General features: G+C 40.6%; 1 protein-coding gene across 1 annotated transcript in view; it reads right to left on the bottom strand.

The window, feature by feature from the left end:
• Nucleotides 1-480: 480 nt before the first annotated feature.
• The window catches only part of SLC18A1 (solute carrier family 18 member A1), a 33438-nt gene continuing 12497 nt past the window's right edge, over nucleotides 481-21421 (bottom strand). The window contains exons 5-16 of the mRNA XM_044268163.1: nucleotides 21030-21113; nucleotides 20097-20189; nucleotides 17859-17948; nucleotides 17570-17613; nucleotides 15319-15379; nucleotides 15142-15237; nucleotides 5951-6029; nucleotides 4964-5015; nucleotides 3427-3490; nucleotides 2621-2740; nucleotides 2267-2400; nucleotides 481-894 (exon numbers count right to left, since the gene is read on the bottom strand). Coding sequence (XP_044124098.1) covers nucleotides 781-894; nucleotides 2267-2400; nucleotides 2621-2740; nucleotides 3427-3490; nucleotides 4964-5015; nucleotides 5951-6029; nucleotides 15142-15237; nucleotides 15319-15379; nucleotides 17570-17613; nucleotides 17859-17948; nucleotides 20097-20189; nucleotides 21030-21113 — 1031 coding nt within the window. The 3' untranslated portion in view covers nucleotides 481-780. The remainder of the gene's footprint in view (nucleotides 895-2266; nucleotides 2401-2620; nucleotides 2741-3426; nucleotides 3491-4963; nucleotides 5016-5950; nucleotides 6030-15141; nucleotides 15238-15318; nucleotides 15380-17569; nucleotides 17614-17858; nucleotides 17949-20096; nucleotides 20190-21029; nucleotides 21114-21421) is intronic.

The raw sequence follows: 21421 nt of genomic DNA, 5'->3' as shown, positions 1-21421 counted from the left end.
ATTCCTCATTATAATCCTTGTATTAGGAAACCCACTATGGAAAGAGATTTCAGGGCAGTTTCTTTTTACTTCCTCCAATAAAATCTTGGAGATATTTTTTTTTTTTCTGTCCTCCTGTTGTTATTTCTAACAGTCAAAGAGATTTAGGAAAGGTGTAAATCCAGCTCTCCATTCGCTGAGGACAAAATCACTTTAACAGCTATAGGTTTAGCCACAGAAGAACCACTCAGGTTCTAAAAACCAGGCAAACAATTTAAATTGGCAATATGGCAGCAGTATAACATTGAGGACACATTCCCCACTTAATGGAGAAAACTCAGGAAGGACCACATGGAGGAACAGAAGACAAAAGTTTTATGGTTTGCTGGGAATGTCAAAGAAAATCATATAACAGATGAAATGAGGTTTGTCAGTCACCCTACTGGTTTCAAGGGCATGCTGTGGTCATTGCTGTTCCCGTGGAATAAGTCACTCCTTGCAGAATGCACCAGCTCAAGTTTAATCAGCCTCACAATAGCCTAGGAAAAAGCGTCACTATGTTCTCCCATAAAAATTGGGCACCTGAAGCCACAAAGCTTAGAGGAAGAACTATGGGTTACACAGGTAAGAAGAGAACCCATAGGGAGGGGAGGAAAGGAGATGCCAAGGGGAAAGAGAAATGAAGTCTATTGAGCAGCCCATGGTGATCTGGTGATCAGAAAAGGAGGTGGTCACTTTGGTCACCGAAGTCCAAGGCTGATGTATCCGCATGTGACAAGGTTCAGAGACCACCTTCTCCTACTACTCTTCACTGCCAGCCTCCTCATCGCTGTCCTCGCCCAGAGGAAATTCCCTTGTGGGCTTCTGAGTTGCACATATCCAAGTCTCCATGGCACAGTCCTGGCTGAGAATTGCCTGAATCAAGACACAGGAGGAGAAATTACTGCACATCTTTTATCAATCTCCCTCTTCCCTTCCCTCACTAGCTCATCCAAGTCTAGTGTTGCTCAGGAAATATTCAAGAAACAAGCATATTACTCTTCTTCTGCTTCATTTACAAGCACAAGGCCACCCAAGGCACCTCAGTGTAGCCACCCTCTTCAAGACAAATATCTGTCATGTTTTTGATTGAAATCTAATAGTGATAGTACAAGCTACAGTAGGGAGCCAGCTGAAACCAGTACTATCCCCTATCTAACCTCCCTGTCTTCTTTCATCCCTGTGACCAGTCCCCACATCCATCATTGAGCCACCTAAACCTTTAGGGTCCTCATGCTGCAATAAAATAAAGTACCTTATTAACTAAAATCAAAAGTTATGGCTTTCTTCCCTGTGGCTTTGTACTTTAAATCATGACCTGGTAAGAACAATGGCAGACATGAATGAATGATCCCATTGGAATTTTGACCACCTTGAGGAGATAATGTGTTAACTCACATTTTGCTGGTAACTGAAGTATGGGATGCCTTTGATGGACCCTGGTCCCAACTCTTTATAGCATTCTCAGTTTTGTTCTTTACTTAGGGCCTTTCTTTTTTTTTTTTTTTAAGATTTTATTTATTTGACAGAGAGGTCACAAGTAGGCAGAGAGGCAGGCAGAGAGAGAGGAGGAAGCAGGCTCCCTGCTGAGCAGAGAGCCCGATGCGGGACTCGATCCCAGGACACTGAGATCATGACCTGAGCCGAAGGCAGCGGCTCAACCCACTGAGCCACCCAGGCCTCCCACTTAGGGCCCTTCTTAACCACCCAGTATAAGAGGGGAAGTGGTTAGTAAACAAGGGAAAATAAGGAAGAGCACAAAAGAAAAATAAAGGTGAAAATGGGATCAGAAAATATGACAAAGCAAAAAAGACTTCCAAAGATGGAGGAAACAGTATACGATGAAAAACAATGAGAGAAAGGGAGATCAAAAACAACCAGAAGAGGGGCGCCTGGGTGGCTCAGTGGGTTAAAGCCTCTGCCTTCAGATCAGGTCATGATCCCAGAGTCCTGGGATCGAGCCCCGCATCGGGCTCTCTGCTCAGCTGGGAACCTGCTTCCTCCTCTCTCTCTGTCTGCCTGCCTCTCTGCCTACTTGTGATCTCTGTCTGTCAAATAAATAAATAAAATATTAAAAAAAAACAACCAGAAGATTATTATTCATTTCTGAGAGTCTACAGTCTATATAAACAATGAATCTTGGAACACTGCATCAAAAACTAAAGATGTATTTTATGGTGACTAACATAACAGAATAAAAATTTTTTAAAAAATTATTATTCTTTTAGCAACAGTCAGAGTGTCTTACAAGATTTTCCTCCTTGGCTGGGGGGCTTCTCAGGTAGTAGCAGAGAGGAGCATAGATGATGTTGATGACCCCAATAATGACCATAAGCCACGGGAAGCCAATGGCATGCACAATGGCACCCCCAGTGGATGGGCCTGTGAGGAGTAAAGCAAATTCACAAGTGTTTATTGGCCCCTGATCACACAGAAAACACTAGGCAAGGAGCAATGGGTGACCCAGAGGATGTCCCAAAGTCAAATATCTCCAGAACCCTAGGAGAATCAGCCCTCTGGCTTTACTCTCAGCTGGTAAACAGTAGATAAGAGAAAATGGGACACCAAGTCCTGTGTGCTCCCCTCTCTCCTGCCAACATACCTATGGCAAATCCCATACAGAAAGCCACATCAGCTATGGCATAGACACTCCCATACACCGAGGTGTGACGCAGGTCCACCAAGTGTCCCATGATGGGCATCATAGAGGAATCAACCATGCCTGTGGCCAAAGGAAACAGGACACTGTCAGCTCTACCCACAGTACCCTCCCTTTTTTGTGGCACCATTCTTTCTTTTTTTTTAATTTATTTTTTATTTTCAGCATAACAGTATTCATTATTTTTGCACCACACCCAGTGCTCCATGCAATCTGTGCCCTCTATAATACCCACCACCTGGCACCCCAACCTCCCACACCCTGCCCCTTCAAAACCCTCAGATTGTTTTTCAGAGTCCATAGTCTCTCATGGTTCACCTCCCCTTCCAATTTCCCCCAATTCCCTTCTACTCTCTAACTCCCCATGTCCTCCATGCTATTTGTTATGCTCCACAAATAAGTGAAACCATATAACTCTCTGCTTGACTTATTTCACTCAGCATAATCTCTTCCAGTCCTGTCCATGTTGCTACAAAAGTTGGGTATTCGTCCTTTCTGATGGAGGCATAATACTCCATAGTGTATATGGACCACATCTTCCTTATCCATTCGTCCCTTTCTCCTCCCTTTAGTCTATTCCATTTGCCTGCTATCCTCCCTCTCAGCACTAACACCTATCCCTGGTAGGAGTTAGGAGCCCACAACTTTGCTAGCCACCCTCCTGCTTCTTCTCCCTTTCCATATACCTCCTCTGATCTGGCCCAAAGCCAAAATTCAGGGGCCTTTGGCTCCTTTGAGAGTACTCTTACCTATGGAAAAGCCAAGCCCTGCATTGGGGCCAATGAGACCAAAAATATTGTGAGCCAGAGGAACCTGCAGCAAGGAAGGAGGAAGGATTTATCAGGAGTCCAAGCAGTCACCACAAAACAAAGGGTTTTCACATGATATGCATTTATTAACCAGATGCTATCTATCAAATATGAGTTGTCTGGATTATCACTTCTCTTTATGAAGAAGAATCTTTACTTTTATTTTAAAGATATGAAAGCTAGATTGGTATTATTTGGGTTAAATGCCCTATCCAAAGTTAAAAAGATAGTAAGTGGCAAGATTAAGTCTAAATCTCAGATTTTATTCCATTTTACATAATAATGGACCTCTTCTATTGCAAGAATCCTTCCTCAGCTTGCTTTCACCACCCTCCCAGACATACACTTCTGTCCTCACTCTTCACTGAATGGAGTTTCCTCTCTTTTCTATTAGCAACATTCAAAGGTATTAATTAAATCCTAATTTGGTAGCTACTGGGGCAAGAAGAGAAAGGAAACATACCAAAAACTAGTTACCCATAGTCTAGAGGGACGGGTGGCATGTTTTGGGGTGTTGCATCAGTAAACTTATGAAACTCATTCTTTTGCCTTCCCATCCTCCACCGAAAGACTTCCTTTCCTCTTTCACTGCTTCCTTAGGTCTCTCACTGAACACTTGTCACCTGAACCTGCTACCCCAACATATTTACCTCTCAGAGGTTTAACATACCCTCTAGATGTTAGTGGCTAATAACAACTTTAGGGATTATCCTCAAAAGGTAATTATAGTTTATCAATAGCTTGCATTAAGATTTACTGTGGGCCCAATGTGGTGTAGTTTATATGGACAGTCCTAAGAGAGGCTAACATATCCCTTTCTACACTGATGAAGAAACTAAACAAAAAGAGGTGACATATCTAGCTCAAAATCACACAAGCAGAAAGTAGCAAAGCTGGGAATGATGTGGAACACATGCTCCTGATCAAGACCTCCAGGCTTTCTTGAACACTGTACTCAGTGCTTTACAGCTCTAGGAAGAAAGTATATGTATGATCCCTATTATGAGGAGTAGAAAATGAGGGCTTAGAGAGCTTGAAGGGGCTCTTGAAAATAGGAAAGCTCTTTTTTTTTTTTCTTTTTCTACCAAACATTCTGGCACTAGAGACTGCAACTCATGTGATTGTTCCCCTGGTGGCTTATGAGGTCTTGTTAGGTTGAGATAAGTAAATTAAATCATAAAATGAACCACTTTAATGGCTCCAGAAATAGGTATCAACATGAATTGTTTTATGTGTCCATACATAGGGACTCAGACCTCCAGCTACAGCTGCTCCACTGCCCTTTTTCCCTCCTTCTCCACCTCCTTTAATGGGATGACTAGTGGCATTTCTCCCAGAGCTAAATTCTTACCCATACATAAACAGTCTTTCCAACAGTCATTGACAAGCTAACCCTCTGTTCATTTCAAAGGAAAATTATCTTTAAATGTCTGGGGGTCTCTCTCTCTCTCTCTTTCCTAGACTTCATCATACTTACACAAAGCAAGCTGGTGCCTACTACAATCATCCCAATCAGGGAGCACAGCCACCTGGAAGAAAAGAGCCATCACAAACTATGCTAAAGGGAGAAATCCCTTCCACCTGTCATCTTATCTCCACTACACCAGCCAGTCCTGCACTCCTAATTCCATCAACCCCTTAGGATGTGGTAAAATGAAGACTTCTCTACATGGCCCATTTGTAACCAGGTGAACCCTTTCCCTGACCTCCCCCTTTCCTGGTTCCATATCTTTTTCCATAGTAGAAGCAGAGGAGGTTCAATGGGACATATTCTTTCTTCCGCTAGCAGAGGAATCAGTTTACTCAGAAGATACTTGCCCCTTGAAAGTAACCCTCAAACTTAATTCATGCTCTTTCCCAATTCAGAGTACCTCTCACTTACTCGTATTTTATCTGGTCTTCAAAGCCCATCACAAAATGCACAAAAAATACCAAACTTCTTTCCTTTTCTGATTTCCTATAGCAGGGCTTTTTAAGCTTGTCTTAAAAATCTATATGCTGAGCTTCAAAGATAAAATTTAAGCTGTTCTCACTGTGGTAGAACAAAATCCAGACTTACTTTTTAGCCTCAAACCCTTTCCATTTGGTGTTCTCTGAGGTACCTCTTTAGAACTCTCTAGGGCTCCAGGGAACACAGTTTCAAAACACTGCCCCCAAAGTAATGAGCTTTTTCATAGCTGTTCTCTGTGGGGTTATTTTAGCTCTTAAGCTAGACAGCAAACATCTGGTAAGTAAAGGTTATCCATCATATATTCACAACCAACCCAGGGCCATCCTTTATCCATATCCCCTTCACCACCTATCTACTCCTATCCTCTCTGTAAGTGGCTTTTATCCATGCATGCTTGTCCTAAACTTCCAACCTTAGAGAAGCTGTTCATTATCCTAGGTGCAGGGACAACCTCAATAATCTCTCCCATCTTACATTCCTATTATACTCTCCACATATTTCCAGGTTACATACCGACCCATCTTGTTGGCCAATACACCAAAGAGGTTGGTGCCAATGAGGTAGGACACACTGGCAGGCAAGAAAGCAAGACCTATAGAAAGACACAATTCTAAGATGAGGATAAGCCCAATTTACTACAAAATACTATATTTACAAGATAGTGAAGTTTCTCTGTTACCTTCAAGGATTACAAACTACTTTGTTTTGTGTGTTGGAGATCCCTATGCCAACCCAGAACAGTTGACATGAGGTTCTATACTTCTACTTTCCTCAAGAGCCAGACTTTGTTTAGCTTTAATACAATGTCCTTCCAGCTCCCCCACATAGACTTCCTAAAGAATAGCCCTAATGAGAAATTCATATGTAAAAATCCTTCTGATTATCAACATAGGAATATCATCAGCCTTAGAAAAAGAAATACATATTACCTGGGAAGTGAAATTCCTGCCTTGCTATCCACCTTTCTTTCAATTGCTCTAGTGGTAATCTTGGAAAAGTTACTAAGTATTTCAGAGCTTTACCATCCACATCTGGCAAAAACAAAGCTATGATTCTATCATAACAATTTACACTGAGGAGCAAATTGGATAGCATATTTAAAAGTATTTTGTAAACTGAAGCACTGGTCACATTTCTTTCTCCAATGGTAGAGTCATGTGCTCTAGAGCATGGTCTTTGAAGTTATACAGTTCTGAGTTGAAACTGTGGCTTGGCTACTTCGAATCTATGAGACTTTGAGCACTTTACCCTCCCTGAGTCTTATTCATTCATTCATTCAGTACTTTTAATGAGCTTTTACTATGTGTCTGGTGTTCTAAGATTAGAATATGATGGGATAAATAAGATGGTGTAAATAATCTAGAAAAAAATCTTAGCTTTTAGGGCATTTACATTTCAAGGGAGGGAGCCAGACAATAAACAAGTAAACAAATGAAAGAAAAGATAATTTTGAAAAATAATAAGTTGTATGAAAAACATCTAATATGGCATGGAAGTGTGACCAGGAATAGAGTTAACTTCAGTTTGGGGGCTGGTAAGACCTTTTTGAGGAGATGACATTTAAACTGAAATCTGAATGACCTAAACAGAGTATTTCAAGCAGAACAAACAAGTAACAAATAAAAACATCTCATGCAAATACAAAGATGTTGAAGAAACTATTTGTCTCTTTTAGGAATAGAAAGGAGGTCTATGTGGCTGAAGCACAATGAGCCAAGGGAAGAGTAATAGAAAATGTAGGCCTAGAATTTGGAATTTATTCCAAGCGCAATGGGAAACTTTGGAAGGGAATGACATATTTTAATTTACATTTTCTCAAGTCTTTTGGTTGTGGTTAGAAGAATGGGTTCACAGGGCAAGAGTAAAATCCAGAAAACTATTTGCAGAACCCAGGAGGAAAGTGACAATGTTTCAGCTTGGATGTCATGATGGAAAGAAGTGACCAAAATATTATTATGGTGGTAGAGTCAGTGGAACTTTCTGTTGAGTTGGGTGTGGCCATAGTTGGAGTGAGAGAAAGAGAGAAATCAAAAATCATTCATTTTGTCTTACTTAGTTGGGTAACTAGAGATGGAGGAAGAGCCTGGGGAAACAAGGTTTGAATGCATATTAAATATACAACTGGAGATGCAAGGCATTGGTGTACAAGATTAGATTTCCAAGGACAGAGCCTAAGCACAGATATAAATATTCATTTATTCACTTATTCAAGTTCAAAACGATCATTTATACGTGGTTCTTAAGACCATAGGAAAGACTGGGATAACCTCTAAACCATTAGATAGAGAAGAATAGAGATCCAAGGTCTGAGCTTTCAGGGACTCTTACATTTAAAAGTTAGTAGGGAATCGCAGTACTGGGTATTTACCCCAAAGATACAGATGTAGTGAAAAGAAGGGCCATCTGTACCCCAATGTTCATTACAGCAAAAGCCACAGTCACCAAACTGTGGGAAGAACCAAGATACCCTTCAATGGATGAATGGATAAGAAAGATGTGATCCATATACACTATGGAGTATTATGCCTCCATCAGAAAGGATGAATACCCAACTTTTGTAGCAACATGGATGGGACTGGAAGGGATTATTATTATTATTATTATTATGACTTAAGGGATAAGTCAAGCAGAGAGAGTCAATTATCATATAGTTTCACTTATTTGTGGAGCATAAGAAATAACAGGGAGGACATGGGGAGATGGAGAGGAGAAAGGAGTTGGGGGAAATTGGAGGGGAAATGAATTATGAGACACTACTGACTCTGAAAAACATTCTGAGGGCGGGGAATGGGAAGGTGGGGGAGCCTGGTGGTGGGTATTATGGAGGGCACATATTGCATGGAGCCCTGGGCGTGGTGCATAAACAATGAATTCTGTTACACTGAAAAGAAATCAAATAAAAAAAAGTTATCAGAGAAGAGATAACAAGTGTGATAAGAAGAAGCCAATGAAATAGTTTACAGGGGATGGAATAAAGAAGGAGGAGGAGGAAGAGAAGGAGGAGGAGAAGAAAAAGAAGATAAAGATGAAGATGAAGAAGAAGTCAGAGAAGAAGGGGGAGAGGGAGGGGGAGGAGGAGGGCAACAACAAGAGAAATAAGTGGTGGAGGAGGAGGGGGAAGAGGAGGAGGGAGAATAAAAGGAGGAGAACTAATGGTGGTGGTGGTGGTGGTGGTGGTTGTGGTGGTGGTAGTAGTTTGGCCTCTGAAGGAGTTAGGATGCTTCAACCACAAAAAGAAGGTGGTGAATATGCATACAAATGCAGGAAAATTAGTATACTTAGTGATAGGAACATGTGAGTTCTCATCTCATTGCTTCTGATTTCTCAAGGACTAGGAGCTAAGAATGACAAAAGGATGAGGGTGTGGAAGAGGTTTGAATGGATAAGTATAAAACAGTCATTTCAGAAAGTGGGAAGGAAGACATAACTGGGGACCTAGAGAAAGATTGTTGGGCAATGTGAAAACCTACTTTATTTCTTTAGCCATAAATGTAAGGTGAGACCAACAGCCTTGCTGTGTGTTTTCCCACAGCCCCAGGGTGCCACTCATGCATAGACAAGGAGTAGGAAAACAGATTAACTTAACCAGAATCAATGCTGTGTCAGCTGACAATCCGAGAGGGAAAGCAGGGCAAAGGAACTAATACTTTAAAAGGAGTAACATCATGATGGAATTCAAGCTGAATAAATAAAAATTGAGGACATGAGAAGTGATAGAAAATAGAAAATGACTTGAGGCCAATGGATTGGTGATCCCCATGTGGCCAAAATTTGTTGATATGGGATATTAGAATAACTGAGTAGGGAATATGTGAATTGATAATTGGACTGAATTATCTGAAATTAAATTTCAGAGATGATAAAATTAATGTCAAGGTCAAAAAGGTTTGATTGGTTAAGGTGAAAAGGAGAAAAAGATCATTGCAAAAGATTATTTCAAGAAAGTAGATTAAAGAATAGGCCAAAAACTATGGGAAGAACCAAGATGCCCTTCAACGGATGAATGGATAAGGAAGATGTGGTCCATATACACTATGGAGTATTATGCCTCCATCAGAAAGGATGAATACCCAACTTTTGTAGCAACATGGATGGGACTGGAAGAGATTATGCTGAGTGAAATAAGTCAAGCAGAGAGAGTCAATTGTCATATGGTTTCACTTATTTGTGGAGCATAACAAATAGCATGGAGGACAAGGGGCGTTAGAGAGGAGAAGGGAATTTGGGTAAATTGGAAGGGGAGGTGAACCATGAGAGACTATGGACTCTGAAAAACAATCTGAGGGGTTTGAAGTGGCGGGGGGTGGGAGGTTGGGGTACCAGGTGGTGGGTATTATAGAGGGCACAGCTTGCATGGAGCACTGGGTGTGGTGAAAAAATAATGAATACTGTTTTTCTGAAAATAAATAAATTGGAAAAAAAAGAAAAAAAATAATGAATAATGTTTTTCTGAAAATAAATAAATTAATATATATATATGTTTATAAAAAATAAAAAAAATTAAAAAATTTAAAAAAAAAGAATAGGCCAAGATGTTGGTAGAATTATCCACCTGGATATTGAAGCCATCAAGAATTGTGAAAGGTGGGGTGCCTGGGTGGCTCAGTGGGTTAAGCCTTTGCCTTCTGCTTGGGTCATGATCCCAGGGTCCTTGGATCCAGCCCTGCATCGGGCTCTCTGCTCAGAGGGGAGCCTGCTTCCTCTCTCTCTCTGCCTGTCTCTCTACCTACTTGTGATCTCTGTCTGTCAAATAAATAAATAAAATCTTAAAAAAAAAAAAGAAACAAAAGGGAAAATAAACTTTTGGGACTTCATCAAAATCAAAAGCTTCTGCACAGAAAAGGAAACAGTCAAAAAAACAAAGAGGCAACCCACGAAATGGGAGAAGATATTTGCAAATGACAGTACAGACAAAAGGTTGATATCCAGGATCTATAATGAACTCCTCAAACTCAACACACACAAAACAGACAATCATATCAAAAAAATGGGCAGAAGATATGAACAGACACTTCTCCAATCAAGACATATAAATGGCTATTAGACACGTGAAAAAATGTTCATCATCACTAGCCCTCAGGGAGATTCAAATTAAAACCACATTGAGATATCACCTTACACCAGTTAGAATGGCCAAAATTAACAAGACAGGAAACAACATGTGTTGGAGGGGATGTGGAGAAAGGGGAAACCTCTTCCACAGTTGGTGAGAATGCAAGTTGGTGCAGCCTCTTTGGAGAACAGTGTGGAGATTCCTCAAGAAATTAAAAATAGAGCTTCCCTATGACCCTGCAATTGCACTCCTGGGTATTTACCCCAAAGATACAGATGTCGTGAAAAGAAGGGCCATCTGTACCCCAATGTTTATAGCAGCAATGGCCATGGTTGCCAAACTATGGAAAGAAGCAAGATGCCCTTCAACAGACGAATGGATAAGGAAGATGTGGTCCATATACACTATGGAGTATTATGCCTCCATCAGAAAGGATGGATACCCAACTTTTGTAGCAACATGGACAGGACTGGAAGAGATTATGCTGAGTGAAATAAGTCAAACAGAGAGAGTCAATTGTCATATGGTTTCACTTATTTGTGGAGCATAACAAATAGCATGGAGGACATGGGGAGTTAGAGAGGAGAAGGGACTTGGGGGAAATTGGAAGGGGAGGTGAATCGTGAGAGACTATGGATTCTGAAAAACAATCTGAGGGGTTTGAAATGGCAGGGGTTGGGAGGTTAGGGTACCAGGTGGTGGGTATTATAGAGGGCATGGATTGCATGGAGCACTGGGTGTGGTGCAAAAATAATGAATACTGTTATGCTGAAAATAAATAAATTTAAGGGACGCCTGGGTGGCGCAGTTGGTTGGACGACTGCCTCCGGCTCAGGGCGTGATCCTGGAGTCCCGGGATCGAGTCCCACATCAGGCTCCCAGCTCCATGGGGAGTCTGCTTCGCTCTCTGACCTTCTCCTCGCTCATGCTCTCTCTCACACTCTCTCTCTCAAATAAATAAATAAAATCTTAAAAAAAATAAAATAAAATAAAATAAATAAATAAATTTAAAAAAAAAATAATTGTGAAAGGTGGGAGCCTGGGTGACTCAGTCGTTAAGCATCTCCCTTAGGGTCCTGAGATCAAGCCCCTCATCAGGGGACCTTGCTCAGTGGGAAGCCTGCTTCTCCCTCTCCCACTCCCCCTACTTATTTTCCCTCTCTCACCGTGTCTCTTTGTGTCAAATAAACAAATGAAATCTTAAAAAAAAAAATGATAGAAGGAATAAAGGAAAAAAGAATATGAGCCAGGTACTGACAATTTTAATGAATGAAAAGGGATACCTAAGGGGTCAATAGGTGATTGCAGTGAAGAGAGGTGGAGGGGGGTATAATATAATGACATGACCTTCAAGGGAGTTGGGGTATTTGAAGGAGAATAAAGAAGGAATAATTCTAGAATGCCTGAGTGGCTGTCAGTTAAGTGTCTGTCTTTGGCTTAAGTCATGATCCCAGCATCCTTGGATCGAGCCTCTAGTCAGGGTCCCTTGCTCAGAGGGGAGTCTGCTTTTCCCTCTCCCTCTGCCCCTCCTACTGTTCGTGCTCTCTCTCTCTCTCTCTCTCTCAAGTAAACAAATAAAATCTTAAAAAGGAAGAAGAAGAAGAAATGATTCAGAAGTAACAAAGGTGAGTGAAGTCTAGAGGAACATGCATTTCCATCAAGACAGCTGGGAAACAGTGCTTTCAGGAAACATTCAGCTCTCAGGGCAAGAAGATGATGGAAATGTTTAGAGAAGAGTTTGAAGACATGGGACACTTGTCAATGACAGGAGGTTCTACAGGCTTCAGGAATTTTTGGAGGGGGAGATAGGAAATTGGATCAGATTAAGAAATTTAAGAAATATGGGGACAATAATAATTCCTACCAGATAGGCTGCTTGTGAGCCTTGAATGAGATACTGTGTGCCAACCATTTTTCACAGTGTCTGGCACAGAATAAGTGCCCTCTGTGCATCAGCCTTAACTGTTATTGTCCTAACCAGGTAGTAACAGTGTCATGACTTGAACCCAGGCCTTCACCTTCCAACTTCATATGTTTCCACTATCCACACCAGAGCATGACAGCACAGATGTCTCTGGCATAAGGTACTGCACAAAACGAGCAGTGAGAGTTTTTCAGGTCTCACCAGCCTCTCTATGTCTTTCTGTACGTACAGGAAACAGTGGTGCCTAATCGAAACTGTCATGATGATTACAATTAAACCTAAAGTCAACAATTCACCAATTACTGGTTGATAGCTTGTTTGATTTTAATATTCTCTTTCATGGGGTGGAAGTGAAGCATATCTTAGTGTATTTGTCTATTTGCACAGGGCTACAATGTTTCCAACCATATCCATTTGTTTATCCTTAATTGCTTTTAAAAATTTAGAACCATAACTATTCCACTGTTTACCGGAGATCTGGAGATAGGCACCTCTAGGAAGCTTAATATCCTCCTAGATATATCTTCTTACTGTTGTTTTAAATGATATGGAATTTCCTAAATGAAATTTCCTCAACCAATGTGACTTGCTCTTTAAGACTGGGTATAGCTTGCATTTTCAGTAGCATTTTCTGCAAACTATATGTTTATAGACAAACATATATTTTTTCACAGCATATCTTCCAAGGAGCAGGGAATTACACATAGCTGTGACTGTCAAAATAATTTCAACAAAATTAATGATGAAAATAGTTATTTTTATTTACACAGTATATCTATCCTGTATTCCAACCAATTATGCTAATCCCTTTACCTATTTATTTTTAAGGATTTTATTTATTTATTTGTGAGAGGAGAGAGAGGTGGGGGGAGGCAAAGAGGGAGACGTGCAAAGAAACTCCATGCTGAACACAGAGCCCCACACAAGGCTTGATTTCAAGACCCTGACATCATGGCCTGAGCTGAAATCAAGAGTTGGATGCTCAACTAACTGAGCCACTAGGTGCCCCTGTGTTAATCCCTTTAGAATACATAGATGTATTTAAATCTGAAAACAACTCTGAAAGCGTCTCCATTTCCTCAAATGAAAAAAGGTGGTGTTTGAAGAGGTTAAATAACTCATCCAAGGTCACAACTAGTAAGTGGTCAGGAGTCAAACCCAGGTCAGCCTGTTTTCTCCCCACAGGGAGAGTACTGGGCACAAAATGGGTCACTTAGGGAGTACTCAGTCACAGAAGACCAATCACTCTCAAAAGTGCTGTCTCCTCCAAACAACTTTGACAGGTTGTCTGCGTTTAGGGCAATATTTTTCAGTGTGATCCCTGATACTGTATCAGCATCACCAGGAAACTTAAGAGAATGCAAATTTGATTCTGTTGAATTTCTGGGTGGGGCCCAACACTCAGAGTTTTAACGCTCTCCAGGTGTTGTGAGAGCTTTTGAAGCCAGACTTAGAGATACAGATAGCATTGAGGAAAGCTGTAAAGGAGTGTGGGAGACAAAGCTCTCTCAGTATTCTGACTTTCTCTCCTGAGAGCTTTCAACTGCAGCCTCACCTGCATAAAGGGCTGTATAGAATCAGCCCAGTGAGTTTCACTGCGTTTTACTAGCCTCTCAATGCCTTTCTGTGTGTAGAGGAAATAGTGTTGCCTACTAGGAATTGTTATGATAATTATAAAAACTCAAAGTCAACAATTCACCAGTTACTGAAGGCTGGTTTGCTTTTAATATTCTCTCCTATATGGTGAAGAAGAGCTGGGGAGAAGCTGCTCTGAGCTGTGTTTGCCCACCTGCACCAGGAGCCTGAGCTATCATAGCTGTGGGGCAGAGCACCAACTAACTCAATTAATTGTCATGGTCCGAGGCATTTGCAGCCCAGAAAAATCCAATTTGAAGAGAGCAGCTTAGAGTCCTGCTTAGAATAGTCCCCTACAAAAATTAGATTTAGTGCTTTTCGTTGCATGCTGAGCTATATCAGGTCCTTATCAACTTCCCCTCTGGCCCCATAAGATTCTTCCCCACAGGGACTGAATGACACATAGCCTTCTATATTCCCTGTCCCCGGGCTTCCTGGGAAGGGCCAGAACCTCCTCTCTAAACTCAGATGAATCACAGGGACATTTCCCCATGAAGAAGAGGAAGATCTTCCAGCTGGAAGCCTCCATAAACACCTTATTAGAGGTAAAAGGACAGCAAAAGCTAATATAGGGGAAGGGGAGTTGAAGAGAGAAAAGTGTGGATGGTAATGGTACGTATTAATATTCTGCAGGTACAGAACATTTCCACATATTATGCCATTTATTTCTCAAATGACCCTTTGAACTAGACAGTATTCTAATGCCCATTTCAGAAATGAGAGTTGGTGCCCAGAAAATTGATGTGGTTTGCACAAGTTTACATAGCTAATCAATGGAACTGAAATGAAAACGCAGATTTTTGACTAAAAATCATTGACCATTCTTCCACATAGCTAGGTATGTTGTCACTCAATAGCCCCTCTCAACCCCTCCCATCTTGCCTTTCTTGGGCTGCTTCTTGGAGGTGCTGCCTGCCCACTCAGATTTGATTTACAGATATGGACAGAGAAGATAACTCTGCAAAGGAAGCACATTGTGCCTCTGTGACTCTGAAGACCTGGGCCTGATAGTGCATCTCAATTACCTGAAAAAAGGCACATGGCACACACCTACCTCTGCCTAAGCCCAAGTTGAGGAACAAGGTCACTTACCTAACTGCCACTCGGGTGAGCACATGGTCTGCATCATCCAGATGGGCAGTGTGGGCTCCATCATGGCCACTCCCATGTTAGCAAAGCAGAGGGAGCCTGGAGAGACAGTTCTGTAAACACCAGGGCTACCCAGAAGCCCAGACCCTCCCATTGCAAAGAGAGGCATTTTCAGCTTACCTGCAGCCACCAGGATATAAGGGTCTTTGAGAAGTGTAAGGAGAGGAGTCCCCCTGGCACTCTGAGAACATGGACAACAAAAAACTTCCATTTTTACAGTGTACACCTCTCCTATTGTCATAGGATCTGAGAATATGCAGCTAGGACCTTAGAAATCATCTATGTCAGCTCCTTTAATGAAGAGACCAGACACCCAAATCAAAGGAGATAATGTGACTTCCCCAATGTCACAGAGTCAGCTGGCAGTATACCTCCTGTGTGCAAGGCAAACACAGTGGTAGTCACAAAGAGTAAGACAACATGTTCCAGACACAATTCTTGCTTTCAAATGATCATCAGCTAGATGAAAGTGGATTGTCAGCAAGGCCAGCAGTGGGCAATGGGTGTCTGGACTCCTGGTCTTGGGCCTCACCACGAGATCTTGCTGGTGTTAATGTTTGCCCACAGGTAGAGTACTGAATCCCAAAGGTGAGCCCAGAGGTGATAACTTAGAAAGATCTTCAAGCATTCTGGAGGCTTCATCCTGACCATTTTGAGCCACATTGTAAAGTCAAGCTGAAGGTGTTTGAAAATACAGATTAAAATGCAAGCCTAAATGATCAGTTCTAATTTCCCCTTTTTCTCAGAAAATCTTTATTTCAATTAAACTCAAATCACTCCACTTTCCTCCCATGCATTCCAGTAGGTTATTTTTGCCTAAACTATGTTCATGGGTTTTTTTTGTTTTGTTTTTTGTTTTGTTTTGTTTTTGTTTTTGCCTAAACTACCTTCTTTCTCTATTCATGTCCAGCTCCTACCCATTCTCAAAGTCAGTCTTAAATGGCTCCTTCTTTTCCACTGTATTTCCTGCCTCAGTAGCTGAAACTTCTCCCTCTAACAAACTTCCTGAGCACTGTGCCCAATCTAAGATACATTCTATCTGATAATAATTTAATAGTTTTGATATAATAACCCTCCCTGCATACTTAACAGGGGTACAATAAAATATTCAGAGATACTAAAACTAAATATATAATTCAAAATAAAGATACAGATATAAATCACAAAATATACATAAAGAAGTCCAATAAGGCCTTTAGCCTAACAATTTCACTTATAGGAATTTATTCTATAGATTACTTCCAATTTTATAAAAATGCATATGCACAAGGTTATTAATTGTAGCATTCTTTATAAAATACTGGCAATTACCTAAATGTTCAAACATAGGGGATTAAATAAAATATGGCATACGTACAGTGGTATTTCCTACAGGCAGAAAAATAATAATTAAATTTTTTTATATGTAGAATATTATCATCTAAGTCAAAACCATACAGAAAGATATTAAAGGAAAATAATTTCTCCTCTTACAACACTTTTGGTACCATATGTGAGGGCTTTCCCACCAAACAATTTTTCAGTTCTCTAAAGGTACTGGCTGGGTGTCTTATAATATAATTCAGTTCTGTACTGACTTCTTAGGGTTAGTACAGACCCCACAGGTAAAGGGCTCAGTCCCACAAGACTGACCCTCTCAGATCCCAATTGAAAATAGTGGGTTTCTAGGTTACTCACACTTTTGTCTGTCTTGGCTATAAAATCAAGGTTTTTAATTCAAACTTCCTCATACTTTCTGTACTTCCTTATCTTTCATTCTTTGTGGTTTGATATGGATTTCCCAGAGACATCTGTGGCTTGGAGTCAGATAAATACCAACTCTGATATTTAACCATGATATAATGATAGTCTATAAAGATGCTCTTTGGGGAGAGATTATCTAAACAGCCTCTAAGATCTTTTCTAGCTCTGAGGTATTGTAACTATGAACATACAAGTCCCAATGTCATTGTCTTTTGGTTCTGAGTATATATATATATATATATATATATATAATATATATATATATATATATATTTAAATTAAATTATATTATAATTAAATTTATATTTAAATAAAATAAATATTTTAAATATATTTAAAATATTTAAAATATATATATATAAATTTTGTAATATTTCCTTGATCCCTCATAAGGCCCTTCCTCCATCTTTGTCCAATATCAGACCAGACTGCCCCCACCACCATCTCCAATGCTACCCTAAATATGATGCTACACTAAATATGACACTACCCAAGTATAGTTCTCACTTTCTTCGACTCCACTCCTCTTCATCTTTCTTCTTTTGATTTGACAGGGATTATCTAGAGGGGGTCTTTGTAAATTTTCATTCTCTATATCCTTTGGCAATGGAGCTTAGTGTCAACTTACCTCAGGAGAGAATTTGGAAGGCTGTAGGATACACAGCTGGAGTGCTAAGAAAGAAAGTGGGAGAGAAAGAAACAGTTTATTTTGTCCACTGATTAGTTGAAGGCTTTAATAACAGCCACATTGATATCACTCTATCATGCACAGATCTAACTCCCTGAGTTTCTTCCTTGTTTCCTAAAATAGGGCAGTCCTTGATCTTTAAAGCATGTCAAAACTGACATCAGAGCATAGTGCATTCCCAATCTGACTTAAGCTATCATCTGTCTGGTGACCTCTTATAGTGACTTACCTCCATCCAGTAGTGCCAGGAAGGCCAATATGAGGAAGGGTGAAGACTGCCCAACAAACGAATACATCACACTTCCAAAAGGAGCTCCCACTGGAAAGGCAAAGCAGGCACAGATTTCAGAAGAAAGAACAAATTCCTAGTTGGTGTGACTTGTCCACATTTACTCAATGAACTTCCATGTTAGGTTCTGGGGACTCAGAAATGAAGAAAACCTGGCTCTCAGGAGCTCACTTTCTACTAGAGAAAATGTAGTGGTGGGTGGGGAAGGGGAACCCAAATAATTAGAACATGGTGAAGGGTAGAGTTCAACAGTAAAGGTTCAATCTATATGGTGCTGTGCAAACACGATTCATTGAGTCCAGGTGAACACAGGGCTTTGTCAAGTGGGTAATATAGATGAGGAAGAAGCATAAGTGAAGAGCATTGAGGTATCATAAAAGAAAGTGGTTGCAGTATAGAGGTTCCTCAGAAAGCTGAAAACACAGCTACCCTACAACCCAGCAATTGTACTACTAGGTATGTATCCAAGGATACAAACATAGTGATTCAAAGGAGCACATGCACCTCAATGTTTATAGCAGCAATCTCCCAAAAGCCAAAATATGGAAAGAGCCCAAATGTCCAACAGATGCATCGATAAAGAAAATGTAGTATATATGATGGAATAATAGGCATTATAAAATGAAAACTTACCATTTGCAATGACATGGATGGAACTAGAGGGTATTATGCTAAGTGAAATAAGTCAGCCAAAGAAAAACAAATACCACGTGATTTCACTCATATGTGGAATTTAAGTAACAAAACAAATAAACATGGAGGAAGGGAAGGGAAAAATAAATTAAGAGGAAAACAGAGAGGGAGGCAAACCATTAAAGACTCTTAGCTATAGGGAACAAACTGAGGATTGCTGTAGGGGAGGTGGGGTGGGTGAAGGGTATTAAGGAAGGCACTAGACATAATGAGCACCAGGTGCTTACATGCAACTGATGAATCACTGAATTCTACCTCTGAAACTAATAATACACTATATGTTAATTAAATTGAATTTAAATTAAAAAAATTTAAAAGAGTGTGGTTGGATAACAAATAGAAGAATATCAATATTCAGTGTGCAGTCACTAGAATATGAGTATTTGGGAGAGGAAAAGTAGAGGTGGGGAATGTCAAGGCCGAACAATCAAGGGCCCTATATATCCAGATAAAGCATCTACTTGGTCTTGTGGACAGTGAAGAAACGTGTTTTAGCAGAGGAGAAATACCACCATCTCTGGGCAAAGAAAGTTTCTTCTGGTGGCATCTTTGCAGAAGGAGGGAAGGTACAAGAAATCAGGTAGTAGGCTGGTTCCAACTGAGATGTGATGAGGAACCGACCTTGAGGAAGTGGCTGTAGAGAATATTAATGGGCTTATCCATTTGTGAGTGAGAAGTGATAAAGGAGACCAGGATGTACCAAAGTTTCAGCTTGAATGTTTGGGAAAATGGATGTTAACAGAGAACAGGATTTTTGTTCCCTCTTCTCTCATTGTTTTGGAGGAGGAGGGTGGATATGTACCAGGAAGAGACCTTTGGTGTTTTCTCTTCAACTAGCTTGTGAGCTCCTCTAGGGAAGGAACCATTTTTGGGGCTCCTTACCTAAATTCCCTGTATCCTAGCATTGACCTTGGCATATAGTAAGTGTTCCATAAAATATGTGACTTGGAATAGTCAATCAATCTATATGAGGAATGAACCTCAAAGAAAATGCATTATGGTTTAGAGTTTGGGATTTGAGTCTATATCCTGGCTCTGGCATTTTCTATCTATATAAACTCGGATGGCTATTTAACATTTTTTTATTCCTCATTTCTGTAGTGGAGACAATTATTACCTCTTGGCAATGGTGTGAGGATTAAAAGAGATTATGTCTGCAATGTATTTTGCACAAAATCCAACAAAGATCTCCTCTCATTTTGAAAGCACTGGTGAGGCAGTAGCTGCTAACATGGGGGATATTTGCTCACTGGCATAGATTAGGTTTCTTCCATTTCCAGGATATCATGGACTATTAAGCTTCTTAACAGGAAGGGGATTTTGCCTTTCCTCGGGAAAACTTCAGGACTCAAAACACGATTGGATATAAAAAGAAAGAAAATCCTATCTTCCATGACCCTTAGGAACACTTGCTCATGGAGCATCTTCGAAGAGTATGCAGTATCTTACCCTTTGAACCTAGATCTGAGACCAGGTGCCACTTACCCAGCACTCCCAAAGCCAGACCCCCCAAGGCAATTCCCATGGCACGCCCTCTCTCATAGTCATCAGTATAGACACTTGCCAGCATCCCAAGACCTGAAAGGAGAGGGAGATAAGGAGTTGGCATACAGGAGCCCTCTGTCTGCCTCTCTCACAGAATCCCTGTTCTATACTTAGTTTACAGTTTGAGGGGTCTTGTAAAAATTAGCCCATATTATTTTACAAATACTGTCTCCATTGGTCCCCCAAAATTCCCACATTGCTTACTCCTTCTGTTCACAATATCATCAGAAGCACAAAAGTCTCTGGGAAGGGTAATACAGAATACCACTATCCACTGATACAGCATTTCATTGCATTTTATTATTTCCTAGCACATTTCTCTGAATGAATGGACATGGAGTAAATCAAAGGAAAATCTACAAACAAAGAACACTATTCTGTTCAGTGGAGGTGCCCAAGGAAGAGGGAAGTACAGAAGACATGTGGAAGATAGCATGGTCTGGGCTCTCTTATCATTTACTCATGTGTAAAATGGCATAAAATATCTACTTCATAGGATTATGTTAAATATTGAATTTGATGATACTTTGCAAAGTGATAGTGTAACTAGTAATATTAGCATTATTTTATTATAAAATGATAAGTGGGGGCCAGAGAAAAGACCATAGAGGGCCATTAAATAAAAGCCTGGTTTACTTCATGGTTTTACATTGGGCTTGCTTTGCCCTGAGCTGTCTGTATCTAAATATTATCAGAGAAAGTTATGTCAGGCTTAGGAATTTATAACACTGATAATAACTCTACAATTACCTTGTCTTTGAATCATAATTTCTGCCCACTAGGATGCTTTCCTACCTACTTATAAATCTTATAGGGTCTGAAGGTAGTAGGAGGGGTGTGTGTGTGTGTGTGTGTGTGTGGTGTCAGCATTACCTGCAACAGATGAAAATGAAGATCCAATGCCTTGAAGTGTTCGGGCCACAAACAGTAGGGTATAGGTACCAGAAAAAGCAAACACTGTGTATAGAGAATAGCAAGAATGTTCCAGTTAGCAAATTGTCTTTGTTCCCTCACAACCAGAAAAATGTGCCCATGGAGGGGGGACAAGATGGCGGGGTACTAGGAAGAGGCGTCTTTTCAGCTGGTACCCCAAAGTCAGCTGATTACCTACCAAAGAACTCTGATCACCCATGAAATCAGCCTGAGATCAGAATTATACACGTCTGGATCTCTACAGGGGCAGAAGACGCCAGTGAGCAGGTAAAGCGGAATGGGAACAGCGGACTGATATCGGAAGATAAACAAAAGGGGGAGGGAGCCACCAG

Source organism: Neovison vison, chromosome 11 (genome assembly GCF_020171115.1).
Source record: "Neovison vison isolate M4711 chromosome 11, ASM_NN_V1, whole genome shotgun sequence".
Taxonomy (NCBI): domain Eukaryota; kingdom Metazoa; phylum Chordata; class Mammalia; order Carnivora; family Mustelidae; genus Neogale; species Neogale vison.
Note: the sequence above shows the minus strand (reverse complement) of the source record. Positions and strands in the feature narration are given on the sequence as shown.